Here is a 26,896-nt window from a genome sequence, read left to right on the forward strand (position 1 = left end):
GTTTAACTGTCTCATCTTTTTGTTTATTCACAATTTATCTCTAATTGCTTTCTATTCATTTTATATCCCGCAAAGTTTGGATTATTTTATAAAGATCAGTATTTCGATTGGATGAATAATTAACGATTGCGATGTCGTTTTAAGGGATTCTTGACTTTGGTAGTACTTCGGCGGTTCTCTAGTTTCATTAATATCTTTCGAGATTCGTTTGAAATTAAAAGGAAAAGGTAGAACGAAGGAAGATTAATATAATAAATTGCCGAGTGAATTTTAAAATGTTTTCGTACTGTTAAACATATATTATTTCGTTTATTTTCTTGTAAATTGTATACGATTGAAGACTCGAAAAAATTGTCGAGTCGGTGAAACAGTTACTTGAATATAGTCACGTCTCTCGGATACAAAGGGGCTATTGTCACATGGGCGGTGCATTAGATCGTTTAGGCAACTGTCATTTTCCAAGTTCGGTACGCGGAGATAACTTTCTCGGTTTTTTTTTAAATGTAAAACAACGGGACAATTTCTATATCTAGATATTAAGAATACCTGTGATAAATCTACTCAGGTATGTTCGATGTTATCCGTCCTTCGTCCTCGACATTTATTTATAAGTTTTAATAAATACTAATTTAATGTGCCTAATGCGAGTATTAGTTTGTCATGTACTATTGTTTCTATGTGCAGTTAAAAATTATTTTTTAAGACGATATTCTACAAAAACAATAATATTTTTATTACAGCGAGTTTCGTTTGAAAAGCCAATGCCCGTATCGTAAAATCATTCTAATTTTGCAAAGTTGGACGAACAATCAATATATCTCTTCAATATATTTAAATATTGTTTTTATATATATACACATATATCATATATATATATTAATTTATAATTATTCGTTTCTAAGAGGTTTCTACTTAAACGTTTGATCCATTAATTTGTCTCGTGTAACAATTTGATCTCCCAATTCTTTTACATTCTTTGCAATTCATTAATATTATATATATATCTATATATCTATATATATACATATATAGATATATATGTCTATCTATCTATCTATCTATCCATCTATCAATCTATCTATCTATCTGTCTATCTATCTGTCTATCTATCTATCTATCGATCTATCTATCTATCTATCTATCTATCTATCTATCTATCTATCTATCTATCTATAGATGGCAATAAAATAATAAAAGCGTGGTAAATATATTTTCTTTTTTCTAATGACCTTGTATGATAATGCTATAGCAATAATATATTATATTTATTAATGAACTATTATGGCAACAAAGGATAATTAACCTTTATGCTTCAATAGATAGTTAGTCTTTAAAATAGTTTGTATCATTCATAAAAAAATTATTTTTTCTATGTCTTTACGTACGATTATATATCTATATATACGTAGGTCTGACTAATAGATTAATTTATTGTATGACAAACTTTTTTATGACAAATTTCTTTTATTACAGAATGGCTCACAGTTCTCAAACTTATGGGTCCACAGACCAGCGGACAGATGTACCTGATGTAGGATTTAGTCCTACTGAACTTTATAATCTCAGTGAAAATATAACCACTAATATATATACAATTAATACAAACTGGAGAACGCTTGAACGTGCATATAAGAATATTGGGACAAATAAAGATAGTGCAGGACTCAGGGATAAAGTGTATGTAATAAACTTGTGATTTTACTATATCTTTCTTATACATATGTATACTCATATCATAATTCATAATTATTTTTGCTTCTTAGACACGAAACACAATACAACACGAATCAAGTGGTAACTCAAACAAGCAAAGATATAGCAAGACTTACTGTATTGATGAGGCGTGGAGATAAACAACAGAAATTGCAAATTGAAAAATTAACAACTGATTTCAAAGATGCATTACAACGATATTCTACTATGCAAAGGGTATAATGTGTTTTATTATGTTTAAACTAGTTCTATCAAATTCTGTTTAATTGAATGTATAAATTGAGTCTTACTTAACTTAATACACTTTGCAGTTAATTGCCGAAAAAGTGAAGATTGTAGTCAAAATATGTACTACAAGTAATTTAGAAAATGCTTCTGAAGGAGATGATGAAGGAGAAAAACAAAGTTTGCTTCAAATTCAAGACGACGAGCGCAGAGCAGCACAAAGGTTTGAATGTGATATTTTTTTTTTTTTGTTGATAATTTTAAAGGTCATTCTGACCTGGAAAGGCTCTAGTTACTTGTACTTTTAATTAGTGAAGGTAAAATCACTTCTATTACTTCCTATATTTTGTATCAAGTAGTTTTTCAATCTCTTATAAAAGCTATTGTTATGTAGTTGCACAATTATCATGTCTCTGTAGGACTTTTTAAAAAAATTTTCATGAAGTAGTCATAGTTTGTGGATTTTATAGCAGGAATATGAAAATAGATCAAATTTAAAATTTCAGTGAAAGATTAAGTAATTCCATCATATATTATTTGTATAAAGAGCAAGCTATAAAATGCACTTGAGTGTATGGTAAGTCATTTTTAAGGTATTTTGAGATTATAAAATACTTTTTTTCATTTATCAAAGATAAGGATATGTAAAGTCAATTTTTTTGTGTCTTGCTTAGATTACTTGAGTTTCAACAAGGTTTACTGCTTGAGAGAGAAGAAAGGATAAAGAACATTGAGGAAGATATATTGGATGTAAATCAGATTATGCGGGAGCTAGCAGCATTGGCATATCAACAAGGAGATACTATCAGTATGTATTTTTTTGTGTTCTTTTTAAGTCAATTTAAATCTATTTAATAATCAATTTATCTTGTTTAGAGAAAAAAAAAAAAAAAAAAAAAAAACACGATTTTACTTATGATTTATGTCAAATGTAAATATTAATTCGGTAAATATTAAATACATTAACTCGTTCACGTTATTTTGCAGACACTGTTGATAACCATATAGAGAATATATATGGTAATGTTGAATTGGGAGCACAAGAATTAGTTAAGGGAAGTAATTACCAAAGCAAGTTTCGTCGAAAAGTTTATCTTTTGTTGTTACTTGCAATAATAGTCGTCATTGTATTAATTATTATTCTAGTCACTAAATTAAGTTAGCGCTTCTAACTAATATAGGTGACAAGGGTGTATCAAAAAGGGCTGTCTCAATCTATTATATACAATTTTTAGAAATGCTGCTATATTAAAGTTGCTATTATAATTTTGGTATTTTATATACTTCAATTCGAACTGGAAAGAGAATAGAGACTTGTTTTGTATATGCTCGTAAAGGAATTAATGTATATTTTGAATATATGAGAGAAACTTTGTTTATTCTCAAATTCATAAAATATTTGTTAACACTAAACACAAAAGCACATAAATTTTATTACACGTTGTGCTCTCAATGTATCTTTATTTTCAATTATATTAACAGTAATATAGTTCATTATTAAAATTAAACTTGCTACTCAGCAGTATAAATAGTTAGGGAGCACTTATACAAACAATTTTATCCAGAAGCTTCTAAAAATTGACACGATAACTTCGAAAAACATATTGTATTTTAAAGCCTATATAATAATAATCGTGTATGTCATTTTTATAGTACACATTCGTTCGTGCTTTGCCTGATCTTTATTTTATTGTCTTTATATTTTTTACTAATCTTGAATATAAAGATAAGCGTTGTGTGGCATTTCTGCTGCTGAAAGTATTCAATATGCATAAAGTTTATAAAGAAATGTTAGCATTGTTTTGTGACTTCAGATTTTATAAAGATTTGTATCCTTTGTTAAAGCAATGGATTAAAATTTGCTGATATTGCTCTGAACTAATATATTTTATTATTTTCCTAATTAAGTAACTATTACTTTATATTCTTTAAAGAATTTTACGGATTTTTTCTTTTTAACTCGATGCACCGTATAAAAGATGACAAAGAGAGCAAATATATTAAACAAATCTTGTTCTAATCTATTAAATCGTTTTATCATATATTTTCGCGAATCTGCTGAAGCATAAAGATATTTTTAGTAGAAGTTTTCATAATCATCACTTTAGCTATTGCAAAGTTGTATATAATGCAGTTTTAACAAGGAAATACATTGAGTATTCATTGGACAGATATTAAGATGCATTAGTAGTCTCGTTGATACATTTTCATGAAAAGTATATCATATTCGTAATGTTAATATATAAAAAGGAAGAATAATGAGCTAATTTAATAGATTAAAGATGAAGAATTACACGTTGTTTATCTATCATTGAAAGTTATATGCTAAAACATGTTATTATTTTATTTAATTTTTGTGCCATTATATCGGACACATTACATCACATTGTTGATTGGTCATTCTTATTTATATCAAAGTCAGTTGTTCATTACTCGTTATTTGTGAAGTACTAAAAACAATGATATTTCTCAGAATTTAATAATGCATGTTTAAAAGATTAATTTATATATGTATATATATATATATATATTTCTATAATATATATTATAATATACAATTTAATATATAATATATAATTTATATATATATATATATATGTGTGTAAATTATTAAACGCAGTATATTTATTATTAATGAAGAGCCATGATAGTTAATGCCATTTATTTCAATACTTACTTCACTCTATGCATGATTATAAAATTGTATAGTATGAAATCTATACTAATTACTTAATAATCATTGATTTAGATATATTTACATTGATTATTTAATATTTGTCTTAGTATATGTATTATTTATGTTTATTTATATACTCAGTTTTTATCTACGATTTCCTCGAGTTGTTACGTTGTTCTGTTAGCACTTGTTACTTGAGGCTTCTTTCAATTAGATAATTTTATGTTTGCTGGTTTTGTACAGTGCTTAAGATATATCGAACACATACACATACACACATATATACATATACATACATACATACATACATATATATACATATATTCATATATATATACATACATATATATATATAGTGTATGTATATATTCGGACTTATGTTAATTCAAGGAAACGTGAATATAAGTATGATCCTAACTCATTATTTTTTTTTCCTTTTTTCTTTTTTCTTTTTTTTTTTAATCAATTCCGAGTTATACATTGAGAGAAAAAGAGAAAGAAAATACAAGAAGATTTTGGATTTATTGAATGTTATGTATTTATCATATATAAGGCTATAGAATCATTTATGATTGATTGAGATAGTCCCTTTTTGAAAATCAACTTGATTCATATATAATTATATTATAGGCATTCCACAATCCAAAAATCCAGCAATTACATTATCATTAGGATTATAATCTACATATTGTACATACAGATATTCATTGACATTCTAAATAAATAGCACTTTAACAATGATAACATTTGTTGTTTCTTCGCTTTATGTCAATTTAATTAAATTTTTCTTTTTCAGGAAGTATTTACTTTAACAAATATAAGATAAGAATCTTAATATTTATATCATTTATACAAGTATTTAATTCATGTTATTCATCTCGAAATCTTATCATTGTATAACATTCTATTAAATAATATTTGTAATCAGTGTTTAGTATTTTCTCTTTTTAGAAAATAAATATATTAATGAAAAATGTATTATAAGTCGTTCAGTAAATAGCGACGCAAATACAGGAACTTTCGTGTTGGATTGTTAACAGATATTATTGTTAAAAAAATAAACTAGAAATATAATCAATGTTAACTTCAACTTTTAAGGTGTAAAATTTAATTGCTTAATTGATAAATGCAGTTTAGCTTTGTTATGTTTGTTTGTCAATTGTAGAGAGCATTGTTCTATTTTTTACGTGATATATACACATAATATACATTTCAAGTAATTAACATTTAAAATTATATATATATATATATATATATATATATATATATATATAAAACAGCATTTGCTGATATCGTAATTACAGTATGTTTATAAGAGTTATTTGAACGAATCTAATTTTCTTTAATTGGTACTTACGTTACTTTCCTGTGCCTTTTTGCTTGGCGAATTAAAAACGCTCTACGTTTTAATTTTATTTTGTTGCTGAGATCTTCTGGCCTTTATCCTTGCTTGCAGAGTAAGTAAAAGGCCTGCTAGAACATCATGATTTGGTAATTTTTTAGCAAACAATAAACGTTTAACAGAGTCATCATAAGTTAACAGTGCAACCATATTTTGCAATAAAAATCCTTGACAATATTCTAAGAGTTGTGCTGCATTATAAACCTGCAATCAATCAATTGTAATTGTACAGTTTAATTCTTGTTTACGATGTTAACAATGTCTAATTATACGTATACCTTGGCATGAATGTACATAGAAACAATATTATCTAAATCGACCATTGCTGAACATTGAGCCTCGCAATATCTTAGTAAACCATCAAGTTGAAAAAAATTGGCAGCTGCCATTAATTCTAAAACATCGCTCTGATTAACTTCCAAAGTTGCGCATCCCCCGTGATAAAGAAATTCCATGACCATCTATAACATTAACAATGATAATGTCAATTATTTAAGTAGTACGTGTACGACATTGAAAATAGTCGTTTACTTACTTGGAAGATGTGATATCTAATGTCATTGATTTGTACGATAGGAGGATTACCCTCGCATAATTTTGAACTTAACATATTCCTAAATCTTGGAGATGAAGTTACCAGAACGATTTTATGTCCATAAAAGACTCTACCTTCGACTCTAAATTGTACGTCGCTTAGCTCAGGATTGTTAACAAATTTTGGATCGATTCTTGAGCCACTTGAAAGTGTAGTATCTCTGATTGGTTTGATTGGCTCCCAACCAAAACACGTGCAAAAGATATCAGCGAGTAGAAGCGTTGTACCTTCCTTCTATAAATATGAGAGTTTCGATAATAAATATTCTTCGGTGTTGCTGATAACTTTATTTTTCGGTTTACCTTGCTGTAACGAAATATGTTGAACAAAAGTGGTAAGCATTCCTGAACGAATTGCGTTGAGTAATCATCGGGACAAACTTGTAGAAAATCTTGAAGCAATTGATCTATGACCGAATCTATTCTCATTTCATGAGCAGTGGCAAGACTGTGCATCCAACAGTGTAACGTCCATCCTACTTTGAGCCCACGAAGTTCCATAGTAATGTCTAAAATAGCAAAGAAATATGTTTATTCGTCATTTATCATAACGTCTACGTTCTAGTAAAAAAATAGTTGCTCGTTGTCACCTAAATGATTGCTTTCAGCGCTATGATACATTGCTTCCTGAAGTGCCTTCGTTTGTAATTTGTTAAACACCGGTTCTTTGCCCTCTCTGTGACCATTTTTACCATCTACGGTTTGTTGCTGAGGATTGGTACTAGCATTACCTTCCGCGAGTATTTCCTCCAGAGACAAGATCTCTTTTTCTCCGCGTTTCGCTGAGAAGTTCAATGGATGAGATAGTAACTGATGAAGACAACTTCTTTGACCGTGCGCCGTTGCCACCGATACTGCACTGTGATAAAAGCTATTTGTATTCATATCCCATAGCCGGTACATTAAAAAAAAGATTTTCGTCGTATCAAAAATAATCTTGTGAGAGTTTAGAAAGCTGTTACCTGTAGCAACCTCGTTGAGCCGAACCAGTGTAAGAAAACGAGTCTTTTATCAAGGTAGACAAGAATGGTTGTGCGCTATGAGCTAAGAGCAAAGCAACCATCTCGTTGTTGCCTGATGCAGTAGCAGCTTGTAACGGAGTAACAGTACACTTGTCCTCGCTGACTTTTGCACCACCTTCTACAGCTGCTCCTCTCTCCAGCAACATTCTAGCGATATTACAGTGGCCTAGCAAAGCTGTATAGGTCAGGGCAGTCCAGTGTTGCGTTTCAGCATTGAATCCAGTTTGAACGTAATAGACGTTACTCGAGTTACCGCAAGGAGTACCACCTGGTGACGGAACCGAACCATTTTTGCTTGGCGTTGTTATCACCGATTGATTAACAGGACTTCTAACGACAGCTGTACTCGTCGAACTGGATACTTTCGACGGGGTGCCAGACGACTGACTAGTACTCGGAGGTGGACTCTCGATGTTCAGATCTGCTCCAGCATCCAACAAAGCTGCTACAGCTTGCTCGTCGCCATTGATACAGGCCAACATCAACGCGGTAAAACCGCTATCGTTGACGGTGTTGATTTTCGTCGATGGTAACAATGGCATCGCCTGTGCTATGAGCTCCTCTCGACCACTGGTCAACATCTTGAAAGCCATGTCCGTGGTCAACAGACGAACGTACTCGGAGTCGTCGATACGTTTCGAGCAAACTGTGATTTCCTCGGAACTGAAGTTTTTTAATTATCGTCGATGAGGTATATTACATTCCTTCTACGTATTTCGATATAATAATTCAGAGGAAGTTCACCCTTACGTCTACATTTCTAATTCACAAATATCCTCTGTACATCTGCATCTGCGTTAGTCTCAACGAAAGAAGAAGAAGAAAAAGGAAAGAAAGACTCACCATATCGGTCTAACCGGACAGTCGACGCCAGGTAAAAGCAATCTTGCGGCTTGATTAATGTCATCCTGATCGACGGCAAGAGCATGTCGATGCTCGGCATGAGCTGCTGCTATACGTAACCACTCGATCAAAGGTGGAAGAACGACGTAGGCTCTTTCGTAAGCTAACTCTTGTATTCCTGAACCTCTCTCGCCATGTTCGAGCTGGAAAGACGAATGATCATCGCCATAGCAATTTATTATCGTCGCGATCAAAGGATCTTTGTAATAGAAAAATTTACGTACTTGGGAACACCTCATGTAATAGAACAAAGCATTCAAAGCTTTTGCTGTTAAAGGTACTGGACATCTTCCAGACTGAGCTACCTTCGATATAAGCTCGATCAGTTCGGACATTGAACCAACACAAGTCGTTAGAAAGGAAGGCTCGAGCGTGGATCCTATCGCTTCTTTACCACTTCGAGAGGAGGATGAAGAATTCAGCGAGCTCACGCTTGCCCAACGTGGCATTGCGAGGGCACCTAACATAGGAAAAGATTATTATTACGGTCTCATATAATAATCTCATTATCAATACTTGTTACAATCTCATACTATAATAACTCTACATTTATTAGGCCCAAGCGAATAATACAGTCCTAATCTTCACAGAGAAATAAACAAATACCTAGGTACTTATAACAAATAGTAAAAATGTCAACATCATCTTTTAGCAATTTATTATACCAGATGCAATACGGCCAGCATTAAGATGAGCATAAGGTTGAAGCAGACCCCACAAGTCACCACTGTTTGCTATTACGTGTTCTAACATCGTAGCGGTTAGAGTCGTGTGTGGTTCTGTCGGCATACATTGCAACAAAATCTCTTCCAAGAGATTTTCGATGCCTGCCGTTAGGTACACTGCAGCATACTCGTGCACCATTCTTCCAAGTCTAACGTCCGACATCCAACGGAGAAATCGACCAACGGGTAATTGCAGTCCAGACCGAGATGCCTTCGATTGCTTCAACTGATCGCCGGACACAGCAAACATAGCGGCTGCTCGTAGACAAGCCTATGAAGAACGTGAGATTTATGTTACGCATGAAAGAGTTATGACCAGTTTATTCGTCTTATATTTCACGAACGATCCGTATACAAATATAAATGGTGAATCATTTTTTATATAAAGATTACAAGAAAAGTCAACAAAGTTACATGACTTTTAACAGGATTATTACCTGGTCTAATCCTGAAAGCAGTCTTGCAATCGGAGAATGCACCAAGACATGTCGATTATTGGATTTAACGTTTAATTTCAATATGTAGATGGAAAATTATATATATGTATATATACCTTTGTACAAGAATCCGCTAAGGCTGGACAAAGAACGATCTTAAAAGCGCTGTAGACTTCATGCTTGCTACAAAGACCAATAGGCTTAGCCAATCGTTGAGTTTCACGGCTGATCCTGACTAAGGCTCGTTGAAGTAAGTAAGAAAGTCTAGGAATGGTCTCCATTGAAACTTGTTCCATGTGTTCTCTCGTACGACCATTCTGTAATACTCGTAATACATCATGATGAGTCCATGGTAGTTGCTGCAACTCGACCAGTCTATTATGAGAGTCGACCCAAACGAATTCGTCAGCACTGGTGACGTTAGTGTTGATCGTTTCTAAACTACTATGTCTCATCAGTCTTCTAACCGCCGGCTCTGAACTCTCCGAACCACTCAACGACGAATATGTCGAGGAAGACTTGTGGGAACGCATGGTTAGTTGCTGAATCGCTAATTTTATGTCCTCCAGACCAGAACCCGACCATGGTACCTGCAGCTGTAAAGAGGTCGTTGAACGTACGTAATACGAATCTCCCTAAAGGAAGAAGAACATGCGAGGAGAGATATGGACCGATCATTATCGTGTCGAAACAAAATGATTCTAACTACGCTAGAAAGGAAACTTTGAAATCGTCAAGACTAACTTTAAAATACGACCGTAGCCGAACAAAATAATATCGTAAATGTCCCGATTAGAAAAATAATGTGTCGTGAAAAATAAAAAAAAAAAAAAAAAAAAAGAAAAAATAGATAAAAAAGAGAAAGAAGATGGAAAACCTTAGCAGGAGTAGCTCGATGTCTGTTACGATTCTGTCCTGATCTGCTTCTACCATTTCTTTGGGTAACCGAAGCCGATAGTCGATCATCTTCTGGTACAGAGTTCAGTTGCTGAGGACTGTGCGACCTGTGATGACGATGAGGCGGAGAACTGCTGCTTGTATGACCACCGGTATCCGACATGCTTGCGTGCCCGGACGATCGATTCTCGTCGGAGGAGCTATTACCAGCGCATTCTGGTCGCCTCTACAAAAGTCGTTCGTCTTTTACAACCGACCGCCATGATTTGTTAGCCGTGGTTACGTTCAACAACGACTTGGACTAAACACCGACCATCCTATTCGCCATTATGAAGAAGAGAAGCAAAATCAAATGACGATGATATTTTCAATGATTTTTACGTTTTAAGCGATCGTAAAGAGAAAGCTATTATTAGTGTCTTGTCATGTGCATTTCAACAATGATTTATTAGACGTTTATGTTACATACAAGTTAAGGAAATCTAATGGGTCTTAGTTGTTTTTTTCTTTTTTTGTTTTCGTGTTAAAATATTAAAGTTATTTCAGACGATGTACGTAGATACATAAGAAAAATAATATCGTCAAATGATATATTAAAAATATGGCGACGATACCTGAAGTACTCGGAGCTCGTGCAAGCTGAGATGGTGATGCTGCGAGGGATGAGGATGTTGAGGGGTCGGAGTAGGCGCAACGCTATCCGTATCCCTCTCCGCAACCATGTGAACCATATTGTGGACGCCACTTTTCGACTGATTTTCTGTAAAGTCCTTTGTATATGGGGGACAGTATACTTCACGTCCGCTACCACCACCAGGACTGTTGAAGGAACGTAACAATAATCTCTGTTATTATTAACTCGACAAGTAGAACGAATAAATAATTTTAAATTACAAGAATTTCTTTTTACATTACGTTGAATACGACGTACAGAAGATGTTTCAAACGATTAGTAAAAATATGTGAAATATTTTTTGTCACATGCATGCGCGCACACATACTATAGTATTTTTTAATTTTCTGTAGTATTTAATTTTAAACACCCTATATATTAAGGAAAGTTCAGAATACGACGGAAGAACGAGGAATATGCGGGCCCGTGGAATAACGGCGATAAATAATTGATATTTGATACCCCATGAAGGAGGACAGCTCGTTAATTACCGTCTGGACCAGTCGACGATTCGTTTTCGAATTGCCTCGCATTAAATTTCTATCTTAACAAGAGGAGAAGGAGGAGGAGGAGGAGGAAGAAGAAGAAGAAAGGGAGAAAGAGAGAGTTAGTGCTTAGAACTAACATAGTTAGGAATAAAGGAATGTGTTTTCTTCTCCATTCATCTTCTACAAATAAAATTATACACGCGCACACACGCATATATATATACGTACTTCTTTTTTTGGAGAATTACCATCAAAAATAGCTGACAACAAATTTGATTCATTCGTGAAAGATTTTAGGAGATAAGATGCTGGACCACGAAAGTATGCGTCCGATCGTTGTAAATAAAAGATCGTTTTAGAGATAACGCGTTTTACGTGATTTCTATTCTTCTTCTTCTTTCTTTCTTTCCTTCTTTTTTTTTCCTTTTCATTTTCATAAATATACATATTTATTCCCGAGCAAGTTTCTAATCAGGTTCTAATCTATTTCACGATCGCGTAGGAGTGGAATAGCTAGTTCAAATAAAAAAATTACTTTCTCCATGATGAGAAAAAGTAGCGTGTGAGTATGCTCGAGTAAGACGAGTTTTAAAGAATGAACGAGTTCGAAGGTAAATGAACCGAGACGACGTCGTGGAAATTCTACAAAATTGAATAATTTCATCTACGATTCAAGAACATTCTTTCGTGGTTAATATTTTTATTAATGAAATTCAATTAAAACGGTAAATCTTATGCAAGAGGAATAATAGAAATTCAAAGATGCATCATTAGGGGTGATGTACATCTCACGGAATCATTCTTGGAAGTTTAAATAAAGACTCGATTATGTTAGAACTCGAGGCAATAAACGAGTAGAGAGAACGAATGCGATATCATTTTCCGAGAATCTTGAAATATCTCGTAATTGATTCGAGAGAGACGTTGAATCGTCGAATAGTTCGGACGCTGTCGATCTTACAGTTATCCGTCCTTTACCACAGGACGCATTACCGTGAGTTATAGATACGGAGATTAATTATTCCTAAACGGAACGTCGATACGCTCGCGACGTTACTTATGTCGCAACGATCTTCGTTCCATTCTACTGAGTTTCCTTAGGAAACGTTTATGCATCGTTAACTATCATCGAAGTCGAACTAGAAATACGAAAATAAGATTTAGAAATTCTTTGACAAAACATATCGGAATAATTTGTTAGTCGATTAGAGAGAAAAGTGTCCAGAAGCAAACGGGAGGATTTCGTGCACGTAAGAATATCGAACGAGATTACTCCGAAGAAACGATTTGTCTTGAACTCGATCGTGATTTACCCCCTAAGGCGCCATTGCTGAACGAAACTCCAGTCAGCCTTGAACCCAGTGGTGTCCCCGGGCAAGGACCAATAATCCTCGATCTGGCTTTCGTCCTCCTCGATCCTCAGTACGTCTTCTCTGCTGGGAGTGACGTTTACAACGATCTCGTGACTTCTCTTTGTATTATCTATCGTCGAGTTTTCCTCTCTTTCGAGATTTCTACAAGGGACCTCGTCTCGACGAGATTCCGTAGAACCTTTTTTCTCTCTTTCTCTTTGACTGGTGTCGCCAAAATAAATCACCGTTTTATGAGGGACATCGATAGTTCTCGTTGATTTCGAGCCAACTCCGACGACGATTTCAGTTTTGTCGAATCTCCTTCGAGTAGGATCTTCCAAGGTCGACGTTTTTTCATATTCACTGGTTTCTTGCCATTCTCGCGTTGGTTCGCGGCTAATGAACGTCACTGGACGACGTAGAATAAAGTTGGCACCGTCCACCATAGGCTGTTGAACTTCCACCGTAGTACTCATCTCGTAGTCCTTCAGTTCACGACAGAGTAGACATGTACAGTCCTTGTTGGAACAGGATCCTCGCCTTGAATACGAGGAGGATGACGAGGAAGACAAGGATGATGATGGTCGCATGTCATGTGTTCTTCATCTTCCTTCTCAAATTATCACAACGATTAAAGCTTATTCCCTCTTCTTTTATCTCTCTTTTTTTTTTTCTTTTTTTCTTTTTTTTTTTTTTTGTTAATTACGAACTTTCCCAAATTTCGACGTTTTTCTCAGGGACGAGAACTTGTTCCTTCTTATCTTTGATTTATCCTTTGTTATCATTATCATGTGTCGGGGATCGATGAATGAAATCACTTATCTCACGTTACTATCCGAACCTTTTGCACGTCACCCACTGGAAGGTCTTAAAACAAAACGAAAGAGCGCTAACGAGCTCTTTTTTTTTTCTTTCCTATTTTCTACAAAACCTCAGTGAGATCCGTGCTCGTTAGAACCTCGAACGAAAAGGGGGAAAGCATCTTCTCTCGATAGGATCGTTCGAAGAGCAAGCTCGCGTTATCCGAGTCATCGGTTCGGTTTCGATGTAAACAGATGACTGAGCAGACTCGACGTGCAGGCTTCCTGTGCATCAGCAGGTGAAACGCGTGCACTTCCTTCGAAGAGACCACAGCTTGTCCCTCTCTTTCTCTTTCTCTTTCTTTCTTTATTTATTTCTTTCACGTCACTGATACTTCTCTTTCTTCCTTTCTTCCTTCATGCACGCCGAGTTGGAACGCGTATGTCGAGGGAAACGTTATTTACGTTAATCGTGGGAATATCTTTCTTTTTCTTCGACAAGAGAGAGTAATATTTTCTTCGACGATTATTTGTTTGAAGAATTCGAAGCTAACTCGATAGATCTGTCTATTATCGATAAGTGCGAGTATTACTTATAAATGCCTTGTCATCGACTCGATTTCCATCGGGGCAAGGCGATCGCGTGTCTCCTCTGTGGTCTATTCTCTATTTCTATTTATCTTTCTCCCTCTTCTTGGTGTTTTCTCTTCCTCCAGTTTCACCTTGCCTTCGTTCGATTTTATCTCCTCTTTCTCTCTCGATCCACCGGGAAGACTTCTCCAAAAGAATGAAAAGGAAATAAAAAAGAAACGTAAAAGAAATAAATGAAAAAAAAAAGAAGAAAAAACAGAAAAAAAGAAATGACTCCGTAGAGAACGGAAAAGAGTCACGTGAAACGTGACTTCGATCCTCCTTTCAGAGTTCGTGCCTTGTTTCACGATAATCTCTATCTTCTTGATACTTGTATATCCCTTTTTAGTTAGAGCTAGAGTATATACACAGTCCGTGAAGAACGTTAGTATACGTACGACTACTCTCTCTCTACGAAAATCCGAGCAGGAGTTGAGGTCGCTACTAGCAAACTGTTATATCAACTAGTAGCTGCTGGCTGCTTTTAGAGAGAGAGAGAGAGAGAGAAAGAGATAAGGATAGAGGGAGAGAAAGAGAGATCGAGAAAGAGAATGGTACCCAACCATGCGATTTGGGGGAGAACTTCCGGTGACCATCCTACTTCCTTACGTCTGCTTTACTTACGAATCACAACGCCCTCTTGATCGCCATCCGTGACGATCTTATGTCCAACCTTCTTTTCTTTTCTTCATTTTTTTTTCTCTTTCCATTGTCGTCATTACGTTTTCTTTCTTAACCGAGCAAGACACCCTCGTGTCTACTTTCCTTCCTGTGGATTTTAGTTGGTATTGTGTGTGTGTGTGTGTGTATACTTTACGTATAACTTTAGAGAAATTCAATCGTAGGAAATTTTAATCTGTGCAAATCAAGATTAAGTGCATATTCATATAATTGATTTAGTCTAATAAATTAGGGATCAACGTGGAAAAACTGGCGAAGGTGTTGCGCAGAAAAATCCTCCGAAAAGGACAATGACCTTTGATAAGACGAGAAAGAGAAGGAGAGAGAGATTTGTCAAACTACTGTACCTTATCTTACTCTTCTTTATAACCGCAATAAAAAATATTTAAGAGCTTTTTGGAAGAAAATAATCGAAAAAAATACAAATGTGACGCAACGTCGTACCACCAGATGTCAAAGCGGGAAAATTTGAAAGTAACTTGTTAAGAGATTAATTTAATACTTTTCCTCATGATTTGGCCTATTTTCTATGTTAAACCGGTATTAACGATCTGGTGCAAGAAACTATGTATTTCCTCTGACGTTTCGAAGTTGCCGTCGCTAGTCGTAAAACCAGTCATGTTATACCTATACCTTATCTTCGTTTTAATATGTTCCTCACAAGTGCCGGTTGGCCGACATTTTTCCAAGAGAATATTGATACTTGACGCAATCTCTATCTACTTTTCTCTCTTTCTCTTTCTCTCTCTTTCTTGATCCGCTTTATAACAGTGTTTCAAATACCTCGAGATCTCGGCTCGTTTCTTTGGTATAGCGGTGCTTAATTGAAAGTTCCGAGAGGATAGGATGAAAATTGTACTCGTCGGGGTGTAGCTACTTCAATTTTTACGATAACACGTCCTACATATCTTTTTATCGACAGAGATCCAAGAGAAACTATAATTTACATGAAGATTGATAGAAGAGTATTTATTTCGATCGATCATTCATAAATGAAAAGAAAATGATCGAAGGAACCTTTTAATCTGTAACGTCTGTGTCCTACTACATGCGCCTCGCCTTTTACGAGAAAGGCTTTTGGAGGAAGACTTCAAGGCAGACATTGTCCGTGTTCACTTAGGCGAAACTCCGGTGTCAAGGGCGACAACGCTTACAGCGAAGACATTAAATTGATTAACGAACCGTATCTTTACGGTAATGAAACGACAATATAATCGAAAGTTTTTTTTCCTTCTTTCTTTATCTACCCGATCATTCACAGTTTTCATTGTTGAAATAAATTAACATTTTAATACGATTACAAGTCGCTCACTTATGTGAGAACAAATAACAGTGCTTTTTAGTCTACTTCTTTTTTTTTTCTTTTTTTTTTTTTTTTACTAAGTAGATTATGATTAAGATTAAGGTGAAAATGCAAGTAAAAAATGGCGAAAATTAATGAGACGATACGTCCCTGACCTAGCAAGATGCAAAAGTGAGATATACAGTGCGACGATAGATAGGAGAAAAAGCGATGAAAGGAAGAAAGGAGAGCATTGCTGTGAATTGTTTTTTCACTATGTCGAGCCATCGCTCTTTTTCATTCCCAAGCTAATTAACTATGTACTTTTAATTGTTCATCGTCAGCTTTTACTTCTCACAGATATATAATTTCTGAAAAGAAACGAATATTTTATCATAGAAATTCTGAATTGTGGTCGTACAACAAAATATCGAAATAAACAAAAAATAAAAAAAATAAAAATAAAAAACGATGATAATCGATAATGAATTCAATAGAATCTATGAAGAATAGCGATTATCTTGGGATCGATAAAAAAAGAAAAAAGATCATACAAATGATTGAATTAATCAAAAAAGATTAATGAAGATTCTTTTATTTTTTTTTTTTAATTTTCCTATCAAAACAAAAAATAGGTTTAAATCGGATAAGGAGAGAGGTTGAAGGCGTCACGTCCCTGACCTACCAGTGATTTAACGCGTGCAGATCGGTGCTAGTAAAAGCCAGTTTAAGATCAACGTAGTGGTATGAAGAAAAGGAGGAAAGAAAGGATGACTCCTAAGGCCATTAACCTAAATATTTTAGCTTGTGTGTGTAGTTACCTAGACATCATCATCATCATCATCATCGTCGTCGTCGTCGTCGTCGTCGTCATCATCATCATCATCATCATCATCATCATCATCATCATCATCATCTTCTTTTTCTTGTCCTTCTTCCTCTTCTCTCACACGCGTTATTATCTCGATCGTTTCGTTCTCAGATAACCTTCCCACTTTTTCTTCGAACATTTCCCACTTTCGGATAACCAATTAAACTCAAACTCTCCTTTCGCACGATCGCTAATTCTCTCCTAACAATCCTCATAGACCAATTTCTATTTCATCCTAATTCGCCGTCAGTTAAGTTACTCCTTTAACAAACGACTTATTCTCTTCCACTACCTCGTATCTCTCTTTTTTCTTTTTCACACGATCTCGAGGAGAAAACGAATTCCAAGCGATCGAAAGAAGTCGAAGGGAAGTTACTTCGTGAGAAAATTTCATTGTGATCGCTTTCAAATCGATTTTTTTTCTTTTCTTTTTTTTTTTCCTTAAGGAAAATCAAAAGTTACGAATGGAGTTCCCTTGACAATCAGCAAGAAACTTAAAAGCTTGAATGTAAAACCATATTTCTTGCTTTCTTTCTAATACTTAAAATCTACTGCAAAAGATCAGCCACAAAAAATATAATGTCCAAGTATATATCTTTATTTTTTTCCAGTTAGTATAAATTTTAACAAGTTCCCCTTGTCGAAAATTATTCACCTTTGTGTTTGCAATAGAAACGTGTTTTTAAGGAGACAAATAAACACATAAATTTTTCATAGGAAGATAATTATGCGAATTTCAAATGCGATCACATGGACTTGCCTGGCAACGAACCAACGAGCCCAAAAACTCAGGCCCTCCTGGACGAACCAGTCATAAGGATAAGCATTAAGGAATGCGCAGACGTAATCTTCGACGAGAAAACGTCTGATAATCGTGAAAGGTGGTCTCGCTCAACGACTAAGAGCTGACGTCTTTCTTATAAGCCGCTTAAAAGGCCATGAGGAGCCTTTTGACTCGTCTCTCTTTGCGTTTAACACGCGAAAACTTGAACGTTGAAATGTTTCTTCGAATAATCTCGACTACTTAAATTTTACAAGTGTAAATACAAATGGTAGCAACAAATTTTTCGTTTCTTATCATTCTCATCATATTTCATATATTAATAATATTGAACGAAGATATTAATGTAAATATTATATCGATGTAAAGAGACTCACCGTCTTGGTTTTGGTCTAAGTATCTCGTGGCCAGAATCAGATATACAAATACTCAAACTCAAAGGTCCACCATAATGTTCAGGAGGTGTTGCATTGGCCTGAACGTTTTGTTGTTGAGGAGCGGAGATCCCAGCTGAAGCAGAAGTACCGCTCAAAAATAAAGGTTGCTGAGAGCAACCATCTATCGTCGGATGTTCCAAATTCATCCTGCATCCGGGTCCTTACTCGTGTCGAAGGACCTGTACATTTTTAGCAATTTTTATTTATCTTTTTCACGTTGAATGTTTCTTTTTTATCTTTAATCAAACGTAACGCAAAACATATATCTATATCATTTACACGATTTATAGGTCAGTGTAATTTTTTTTTTTTGTATAGAAATAATAGGATATGCATAATCGTCTAATTAATTAGTATTGTCAAAGAAAGGAAAAGCCGCTTCTCATTAAATCTTTATCTATCGCCAAGTTAGCTTCCGAGACGAATGAAAATCGTTCGAAGGAAAGTAATTACTGTAATACTTTCTCGAAGGTCATTAACGATCGCTCGGATAATTACCGGTGTAATTAGCACCACTATACTATTTTTGCCACGAGAGAAATAATTGCTTCACTGATACCTCGTCCCAGTGGAAGTTAGACATTATCTCTATTTATTTAATTACTTTATTTTTCTCTAAGAATATCATACGAATGATAACATTCGTGTTAGAAAATGGAACTCTCGAGAGAAAAAAAAGATTGCAATTAATAATTCTTATTAAGTTAAGAATTTCGTGATTTACTAGCCTTGTAATTATTTTAATTATCTCTTGGATATAGTCTGTAATTTGGAAGGAATTCGAGGAGTCTTCGTCGTGTATATATATAAAGTATATAATAAAAAATAAAATCTTACGGTATTTCCGAGTCCAAAATAAAAAATAAATGAACAAATAAATAAATAAAAATAAAAAGGAACGAAGAAAATAAAAAATGAGTTTCTATGTACATATATCTATATATATTAAAACGACCTCATTTGTTCTATCTTTTCTTTATCATTTCAAGTATAGGTAAGGTAAGACGATAAATTGCTTTAACGTAGAAGGGGTAAAGATAAGCCCTCGAGAGAAATAACGTTTCTTCCCGTAGAAGAAGCAATCCCATAATTCACGAGTCGACAGGAGGAGAGTCGTTCGTTCGTTCGGTCGATCACACGAATCGTTTGGCCGATGCGTGGGTGTTGACCACAAGTCGAAGGACAATTTTTGCATCGTCGAAAGAAGGAAGAGGAGAGGACACGTTGCAAGAGCCGCTGAACTTGGAACAACGAAAGCGTTGACCGCAACGGTATTTCGAACATGTTTGATACGACCTAACGCTATACATTCAATTCGCACGACTACGTCCCCCAAGTTTAATTTCTTTTTCTTCTCAACTCTTTCCAAGATCGTTGAAAATAATCCTGATACCAGGACAAGTCGAGCAATTTGTTGTTTTGTTAAATGTTAGGATGCTTTCTCTTCTTCATCGATCGAAAGTCGATCATCCTAGATAGAAGATCTATCAAAGATTTTCTATCTTTATTTTGTCAAGAAATTATTGGAAAGATTCATGATGAGAGTATCTTCGAATGTTAATCATATGAAACAACGATACGCATATACGAAGAAAAACCGAAACTACTACTTCGCTTTAAAGATACACATATGTGTTCGTACGTGCGTGCGTGTGTATGTAACTTTGACTGCAGTCTTTGCTTGCAATTTTGTTAAATTGCATCGTTTTACTTGTTGAAGAGGCGAAAAAATAAAAGCTGGGGGTTGGGGTTGGGGAACCGTTTGGTGTACGAACGTACCGAGAAATATTTCAACATGTTCTGGTTCTCGCTTATATACGAAGGAAGAAGGGACTCTTCTTTCTTTATCTCTCTCCCTCTCTCTCTGTGTCTCTCTTTTTCTCTCATTCTACGCATACACCGTGTTTGTGCATCGCTCGTGTTGCTCGCTTTGACGGGCTCTCGTATGCAATTATTCTGCCTGGCTTCCAAAGTGCTTCCTTAAGCGTTCGGTTCTCTCCCTCAGCCTCCTCAACCCCACCTCCTCCTTCTCCTCCTCCTCCTCCTCCTTATCCTCACCCCCAATGCCCACTACAAGCTCTTCTCATTCTGCCGGTTCGCAAAGTGGAAGATCCTGCTGCTCCGTACGATCCACTTTTCGCGGAATTTTTTAGCGAGATAGCCTTCGACGAATCTCATCCAAGTCGTTCTCATCATGATCATCCTCGTCGATGGCAATTTTCGAAGAAAATTTTCCATCGATCCCCAGAGATATTGATATTTAGATCATAGATCTTTTCGTCCTAACGAATGAAGAATGATCCGTATTAATTTTTACTAATGCGATCTTCTAATCTCACGAATTATTCTTTCGAAAGGAACGTACGCATCGTGAATAAGTTTGGCGATTACTATTATGTTCGAGATAAAGGAAATAGCGTAGTAGTATCGATCGTACGATAATAACGAAGAATATGTTTTCCCGTTCATTTTGTAAAACGAACGATGACATTTCACGCATACTAACTTTCTTGATGATGCATGTGTCAACGTTCCATGCCGTCCAACATCGCATCTTGCGAGGACATTAGCGTGAATCAGGTTTTTCGGGTTCCTCGCGAATACTTTTAGTATACTCACGTATACGATTTAGTTGGCAATCAAACGAGTATCTTCAACTCTGTCTACTTCGATTAATTTATAAAATTATCCGTGAGCTAACTGTTTAAATATTTCTCTCTTATCAGATAATGTAGTATTATTGTTAAAATTGCCTGCTAACGGCCATTTTATTTTTGTTATACTTAGTACGTATAAAAATGTATTTACATTTAAGTTGATTTCTGATCAATTTAAAAAATTCGTTGATCGAATAAAAAGACAAGAAGAAGACGAGAAGCTTAATAACGGCGAACGATCGAAGACTGACTATGCCTGAGGGCAATTCTGGAAGCACGGTAAAATCGTTTAAGCGGAGCGAGTGCACACGGAAATTCGGGTTTGGGTAACTGGTTTACTGTACGAGGTCTTGGAAACTGGTTTAATGTAAACGGACTCGCCAAAAATGGCGTTGTCCCGACTGTATTTAACTGACCTCGGCTGCCCTCACCCTACGTCTGCCTTTCTAACCGATCAAGTGGCATGCGTGCATGATCGTATCGAGGAACGTATAACTATGACTATTTAAATCAACCTACATACGCAGCTGTACGAATTACTTCATCATGTGTGTCAAACTGCCCAATGTAAACTACTTTAAATATAAAAAAAAGAAAATATTAATTAGAACACTTGTTAAGCGTACTTCAAAAAATTGCATCGTCGAATACGTAATTCGCTTGATCATAACTGCATCGACATCTTTCGACCGTTCTTATCGACCAAGTTAAAAAAAAAAGATCGATCGAGAAGATCGATATAAGGATCAATTAGGAAGCTCGATTTTCGGATAAAGATAGAGAGATGATCTCTAGACGTGACGGAGGCTGGGTAAGAGGAGATCCTACGAGTCATATCGCTTAGGATCCCATAAAGAGTGAAACCGGAGACAAGTGCACGGGCTGCTATCGAAGCGACTCTTTCAACGCAAGATTCGAGAGCTGGTATTACAAGCGAGCCGTGTTCCACTTCGCGTCAACGTTACGTCGGTCTCTTATTTCTTCTCGGATATATATATATATATATATTCATATAAATATTATAGTCCTTCCGTCATCTATTTTATTTTTATATCCAACTGCAAAAGATGGCATGTTAACATCAAGAAGATATTTAAATTATTCTTATTTCCATACCATTATCGATGCAATTCAATCGCAAATTGCAAAAGCTGAAAAATCCCTTTAAGTGCGACAAGCAAAAAATAAAGAAAATAAGAAAAAAGAAGAAAAAGAAGTAGAAAATCATAAGGAAGTTTCTTGACCGCGAGCCTCTCGCGTATGGTGTTTATGTGTGCTTCTGATGAGGATAGATTGCTATAGCTATATTTCGAAAGTCACGTGCTGCGTTGAGGAAGGTTTGGGACTACAGAGTGCAAGCAACATCAGCAACAGCAACAACCAGGAGTGGCACGACCACTCTTCTCTCTCTCTTTTTTTTTTTTCTTTCATTTCTTTTCTTAACTTGTCTATCCCGCTAAGAGATCTTTTATTTTTCGTCCTTTCTACTTAGGTAGAAGAAATCAAGAAAATGATCGATAAAAATCATGCCTGGAAAAGAAGATCGATCTTGATCCTATTACAAAATTGCAATCGTCCAGATCGATATAAAATAATTAGAAACATATAATAAAAGAGGAGGAACGTAAACGATTGGAATGTTAACGAATATATCCCGATGAAAATAAAATATGTGAGAATGTAATAACCATTCTAATCGAGTTACGTATCAGCAGTTCGATCTACGGCTGCGATAACTATCGATTATTTGCGATTAAAAGATAGAACGGAAGTTCTATAGGAGTGGCAAACTTATTGATCGATGATTTAAGTTTATCGATTTCACAAATCCGTAAATTATATACCAAGACACAATAATCAGAATAATCAGAACAACAACAATAACAATAACGATAACGCTAATAATAATAATAATAATAATAGTAATAATAAATCGTTAAAATTATTTTCTACCATAATGAGATCGATCGAGAGATCGATCATCAAGTACGTTGATCGAGCATGTATCATCAGGAACGTTGGTAAACCGACGAAAGTTTGCGTAGGTGTAAGGTTTAAAAGGGCACTCATGTACAAATCGTGTGGGTGTGAAGAAAAATATGAGCCTGCCCAGGGCACAGAATATTCTCGACACAGCTCTGGAAGCAAGAGTACTTACATACGGCAGCCCAGCAGTGCTATTGCTTTTTACACACGAGCGCAACGTGAATCGTGTGGTATAATGTGTACGTAAGTACGTATGTGTTTCAAGTGAATATACACATATATAAACACGTATAGCTACTATACATATACGCATTGGTGTCTCATGGCGCACGACGTCAGGCCCGCGGCCACTACATTCCAAGGGCTGCCCAAACTAAACCCTACATCTTATATACTCACTCCCCCTAACCCCTTCCTTCTTTTACTCCCTCCCCTCCTACGACCAGACTCCTGCTTAGTCTCTCTCTCTCTCTCTTTCTCTTTTTTATTTTTTTTTATTTCTTTTTATTTTTTTTTATTTTATTTTATTTTTTTTTGCTATCCCCTCCAACAACTTCGTCTCGACTTCGAAAGACTCGTGTGTCCCTTCTACCACCAAAGATACTCCAGAGAAGGAGAAACGGTAGCTCCTCGAGTACCTCTCTCTTTCTCTCTCTCTCCCCCTTTTTCTCCCTCTCTCGTCTCGTTTCTCTCTCTTTCTTTCCACTGGTAATATCGTAAACGACACCTGGCGAGATCATCTCCCAGAGTACACCATCGAATTTTTCGATCAATTTTTCTCCCGTAGATCGTGATCCTCTTGGTCTCGTTGCAATCTTTTCAATCTTTTCTTCGATTATTTTTTTTCTGTTGAGAAATAAATATCGAACGTAATTTTGGAGGTATCGAAAAAAAAAAAAAAAAATTGACCAAACCATTCAAACGATTCTTCTTTCTTAGACTAATATTTTGATATCACGACTCGTCGTTATACTTTCGTTTATTTCTCCAAATTCATTAGTCTGTTTGATGACGAGAGACACGGTCAAGTCTATCCGCGTAGGTGGATTAACTCGAATGAATTCTCCTTCCTTCTGCCGTTGTAATCAATTTGACTAATTTAATTTAAGTACGAAACCGGTTTAGTTGGGCCATTTCTCACATTCGTTCAACAGCCACGAGTTCGGACCGTACCCTTCTCCTATAGATTTTAACGTTCGTGTCGCTTAATCGGAGGGACCTTCGGAGATAATTTCAATGCAAATCAAATACAAAACGTGAGATCCTTTAAGCGATCGCTATCGGTCATTTAAGAGACCGATTCGATTCTTCTTCCTCTTTTCTTCTTTTTATCCTTACATCGCTCGTGTCTCGGCTCTTTAAAATTCATTCTAAACCGTTTCAACGTTAATGATTTTCTTTTCAATGCTCGTTAATTATAAATTCCTACCTCCGCGATATTATCATTTTTAACGGATGCATTTATTATTAAAACTGCGTTATCTTGAAATAATCTAATAAAATAAAAAAAAAAATAAAAAAAAAGAAATGATTTAGAGTTCGGAACGCGAGAAAGGACAAGAGTAAAAAAGAGAGAGAGAGAGAAAAGATAAAAAAAAAAAGATAAATTGGAATTCTTTTGTCGTCATTTCTTCGAGAATAACGGTAAATGATATTTGCACGAAATGATCGAACGTCGTGGATCTTAGCGAGGAGTGCATTCTCTCTTACGATCGTCGAAGTCGACAAGGAGGACAATAATGTATCCTCGCGTGTCGTCGTCGAACGAGCGAAAGTCTCTCGGAAGAAGAATCGCTATGTTAGAGTGAGTACTCTTGTGAGTACCATGTTCTCTCTCTCTCTCTCTCTCTCTCTCTCTCTCTCTCTCCATCTACTGCTCTAACCGGTTGGCAGTAAATCCTTTAGGACGATCCAAATCGTTCTTTCCTGAGATTCGTGTCGACCATTGTGACGTCGAATAAAATAGTGCGAATCGCCCGACGATAAAGAAAAATTCAATGAAAACAAATATAATGAACAATATCCTACGATACTCATCGCTCTGAAATGAAAATAAATAATTTTTTTTTTATTACTCTGCTCTACTACGTATTTTACTCTATGTCTGTCGACCTTCGCGTGACTCTCTCGAAAATTTTCATTGACTCGTTACAAGGTCAAAGAAATTACGTATCACGAGTGAACCAACCGTCTACGTTGAACCACGTAATTTCTAACAAATTGTACGTCTCCGAAAGGACAATGCAACGTTATTCGAATAAGGATAAAGATCTAGATTCTTTCGATAATCGTAATTGACGAAGGATTATCTTCGATGATAGATAGGTTCGTACGAATTTAGAAAGAAAACTTTGAGAGTGATCTCGACAGACGTCGAAGAAAGTGAGTCGTGCGCGTTCAAACGAGGCTGCAACGTGCGAATTTCTACGTAAGTTCTTCTTTCGATGTGTAAAAGGAAGCAAATTGTATATCGAATCGTATGACTCTCGGATCGAAATAAAGCCGAATTGTACGAGTGGTATCGCACGTAAGAGTACGAAAAAGAAGAAGAAAAAAAAGAAAGAAAGGAAAAAGAATTCTTGTTTCAACTTACCAGAGCAATATCGATGAGATGGAACGAATGAAATGAAAGCGGAGACATGTCGAATTCCGTGTTGAATCTAAAGGACACATTCACGAATAAAATCCACATCGACGAGCCAAATCGTCGAAGCTCCTTCCTTCGATCTCTTCTGATTTAACACTAGCATAGTTTCAATGACACGTTACGATGAGTTGGCCGTTAGTGACACAGTAATCGTTTGATTCTTCTCGCAAACTCGTGTCACACTCTTTAACCTCTCTTTTTCAAATCCTGACGCACACGTGTTCCCATTGGCACAAGATTTACTTAGACGATATCTAATGCACGTTAATTTTACAAGTCCTCGACGAAACTGTAAAAGAAAAGCGAAACGAAAAGATAGACGGCAGACACGAGAAATGGAAAATTTTGTTAATGGGACAACGACTCGACCGAAGGATGCTTCGTCTCGATATTCTCTGGATTTTGAAAAAATTTCTTTTTATCTCTCGATCGTACCGCCGCGCAAGGATTGCTCATCTTCGAACGCGTCCAATCGTGTCGCCTCTTTTCGGCAGCTGTCAATTACTAGCAACAGAGGCGCCGCGTCTCTGCAGCATCCCAAGCGGAATCGCTTTCGGTCCAGACTGATTGTGAGTAAGGGAAAAAAGGACAAAAAAAAGTAGTAATGGTCAACGGAAAGATCAACGTGGAAAAGGACGGTGGCGCTGTGGGCATTTCGCGGCAAATTCGCCAAACTTCTCCTCGAGCGTCGTCGATATTATCGACGTAAGGTAATCGATGGTAGAGCATGATTTTATCTACGAATCACTACGACTATTCGATCGCTCTCGTTTCATAATGGCTTACGTCGACAATGCGTAATTCTTGAACGATTTTGACGAACTGCAATTCTCATCTTAAAGATGAATATTCGAGCCATTGAACATGGCTTTTTTCGAACATTTGGAAAACCTTTATTTTTTTGAATTAAAAAACATTCCTTATTTTATTGAAGAATTCGAATTCTCGCGGGCTGTCAAGCATCTGGCGGGAGTTTTTGAAATAATATCGTTCATCTTGAAAGGTTTGTATTCAAT

At 35.7% G+C, this 26,896-nt stretch overlaps 2 protein-coding genes across 5 annotated transcripts; one reads left to right on the top strand and one right to left on the bottom strand.

Moving 5' to 3' along the window:
- Nucleotides 1-407: 407 nt before the first annotated feature.
- Nucleotides 408-5,356, top strand: LOC122635694 (syntaxin-12). Its single transcript, XM_043826206.1, has 6 exons — nucleotides 408-565; nucleotides 1,474-1,677; nucleotides 1,764-1,929; nucleotides 2,025-2,161; nucleotides 2,613-2,746; nucleotides 2,926-5,356. The coding sequence occupies exons 2-6, from the start codon at nucleotides 1,475-1,477 to the stop codon at nucleotides 3,099-3,101; spliced, it is 816 nt and encodes a 271-aa protein (XP_043682141.1). The 5' UTR covers nucleotides 408-565; nucleotide 1,474; the 3' UTR covers nucleotides 3,102-5,356.
- Nucleotides 5,050-26,706, bottom strand: LOC122635683 (ankyrin repeat and BTB/POZ domain-containing protein BTBD11). Of its 4 annotated transcripts, XM_043826178.1 has the most exons (15): nucleotides 26,316-26,706; nucleotides 25,827-26,169; nucleotides 18,531-18,769; nucleotides 11,210-11,414; nucleotides 10,576-10,821; nucleotides 9,815-10,294; nucleotides 9,202-9,532; nucleotides 8,761-8,996; nucleotides 8,477-8,679; nucleotides 7,574-8,296; nucleotides 7,202-7,470; nucleotides 6,915-7,120; nucleotides 6,553-6,846; nucleotides 6,296-6,478; nucleotides 5,050-6,221 (listed from the first exon to the last, which is right to left on the bottom strand). In XM_043826178.1, exons 3-15 carry the CDS (start codon nucleotides 18,734-18,736, stop codon nucleotides 6,015-6,017), a joined length of 3,789 nt encoding a protein of 1,262 aa, XP_043682113.1. In that variant the 5' UTR covers nucleotides 18,737-18,769; nucleotides 25,827-26,169; nucleotides 26,316-26,706; the 3' UTR covers nucleotides 5,050-6,014. The 4 variants fall into 4 exon arrangements, with proteins under 4 accessions (XP_043682113.1, XP_043682112.1, XP_043682111.1 ...); XM_043826177.1 differs by having other exon boundaries at nucleotides 25,827-26,706; XM_043826176.1 differs by lacking the exons at nucleotides 18,531-18,769; nucleotides 25,827-26,169; nucleotides 26,316-26,706 and adding an exon at nucleotides 13,070-13,735.
- Nucleotides 26,707-26,896: the final 190 nt, after the last annotated feature.

This window comes from Vespula pensylvanica, chromosome 19 (genome assembly GCF_014466175.1).
Source record: "Vespula pensylvanica isolate Volc-1 chromosome 19, ASM1446617v1, whole genome shotgun sequence".
NCBI lineage: Eukaryota > Metazoa > Arthropoda > Insecta > Hymenoptera > Vespidae > Vespula > Vespula pensylvanica.

What these genes read in the sequence shown, in the direction of transcription:
- LOC122635694 (XM_043826206.1), top strand. Translation starts at nt 1,475, where the DNA reads ATGGCTCACAGTTCTCAAACTTATGGGTCCACAGACCAGCGGACAGAT. An exon ending in GATATTCTACTATGCAAAGG is followed by an intron (nt 1,930 to 2,024) that starts GTATAATGTGTT and finishes TACACTTTGCAG; the next exon opens with TTAATTGCCGAAAAAGTGAA. An exon ending in TCAACAAGGAGATACTATCA is followed by an intron (nt 2,747 to 2,925) that starts GTATGTATTTTT and finishes GTTATTTTGCAG; the next exon opens with ACACTGTTGATAACCATATA.
- LOC122635683 (XM_043826176.1), bottom strand. Translation starts at nt 13,698, where the DNA reads ATGCGACCATCATCATCCTTGTCTTCCTCGTCATCCTCCTCGTATTCA. An exon ending in ACGAGCTCCGAGTACTTCAG is followed by an intron (nt 10,822 to 11,209) that starts GTATCGTCGCCA and finishes CGACTTTTGTAG; the next exon opens with AGGCGACCAGAATGCGCTGG. An exon ending in TTAGATATCACATCTTCCAA is followed by an intron (nt 6,479 to 6,552) that starts GTAAGTAAACGA and finishes TTAATGTTATAG; the next exon opens with ATGGTCATGGAATTTCTTTA.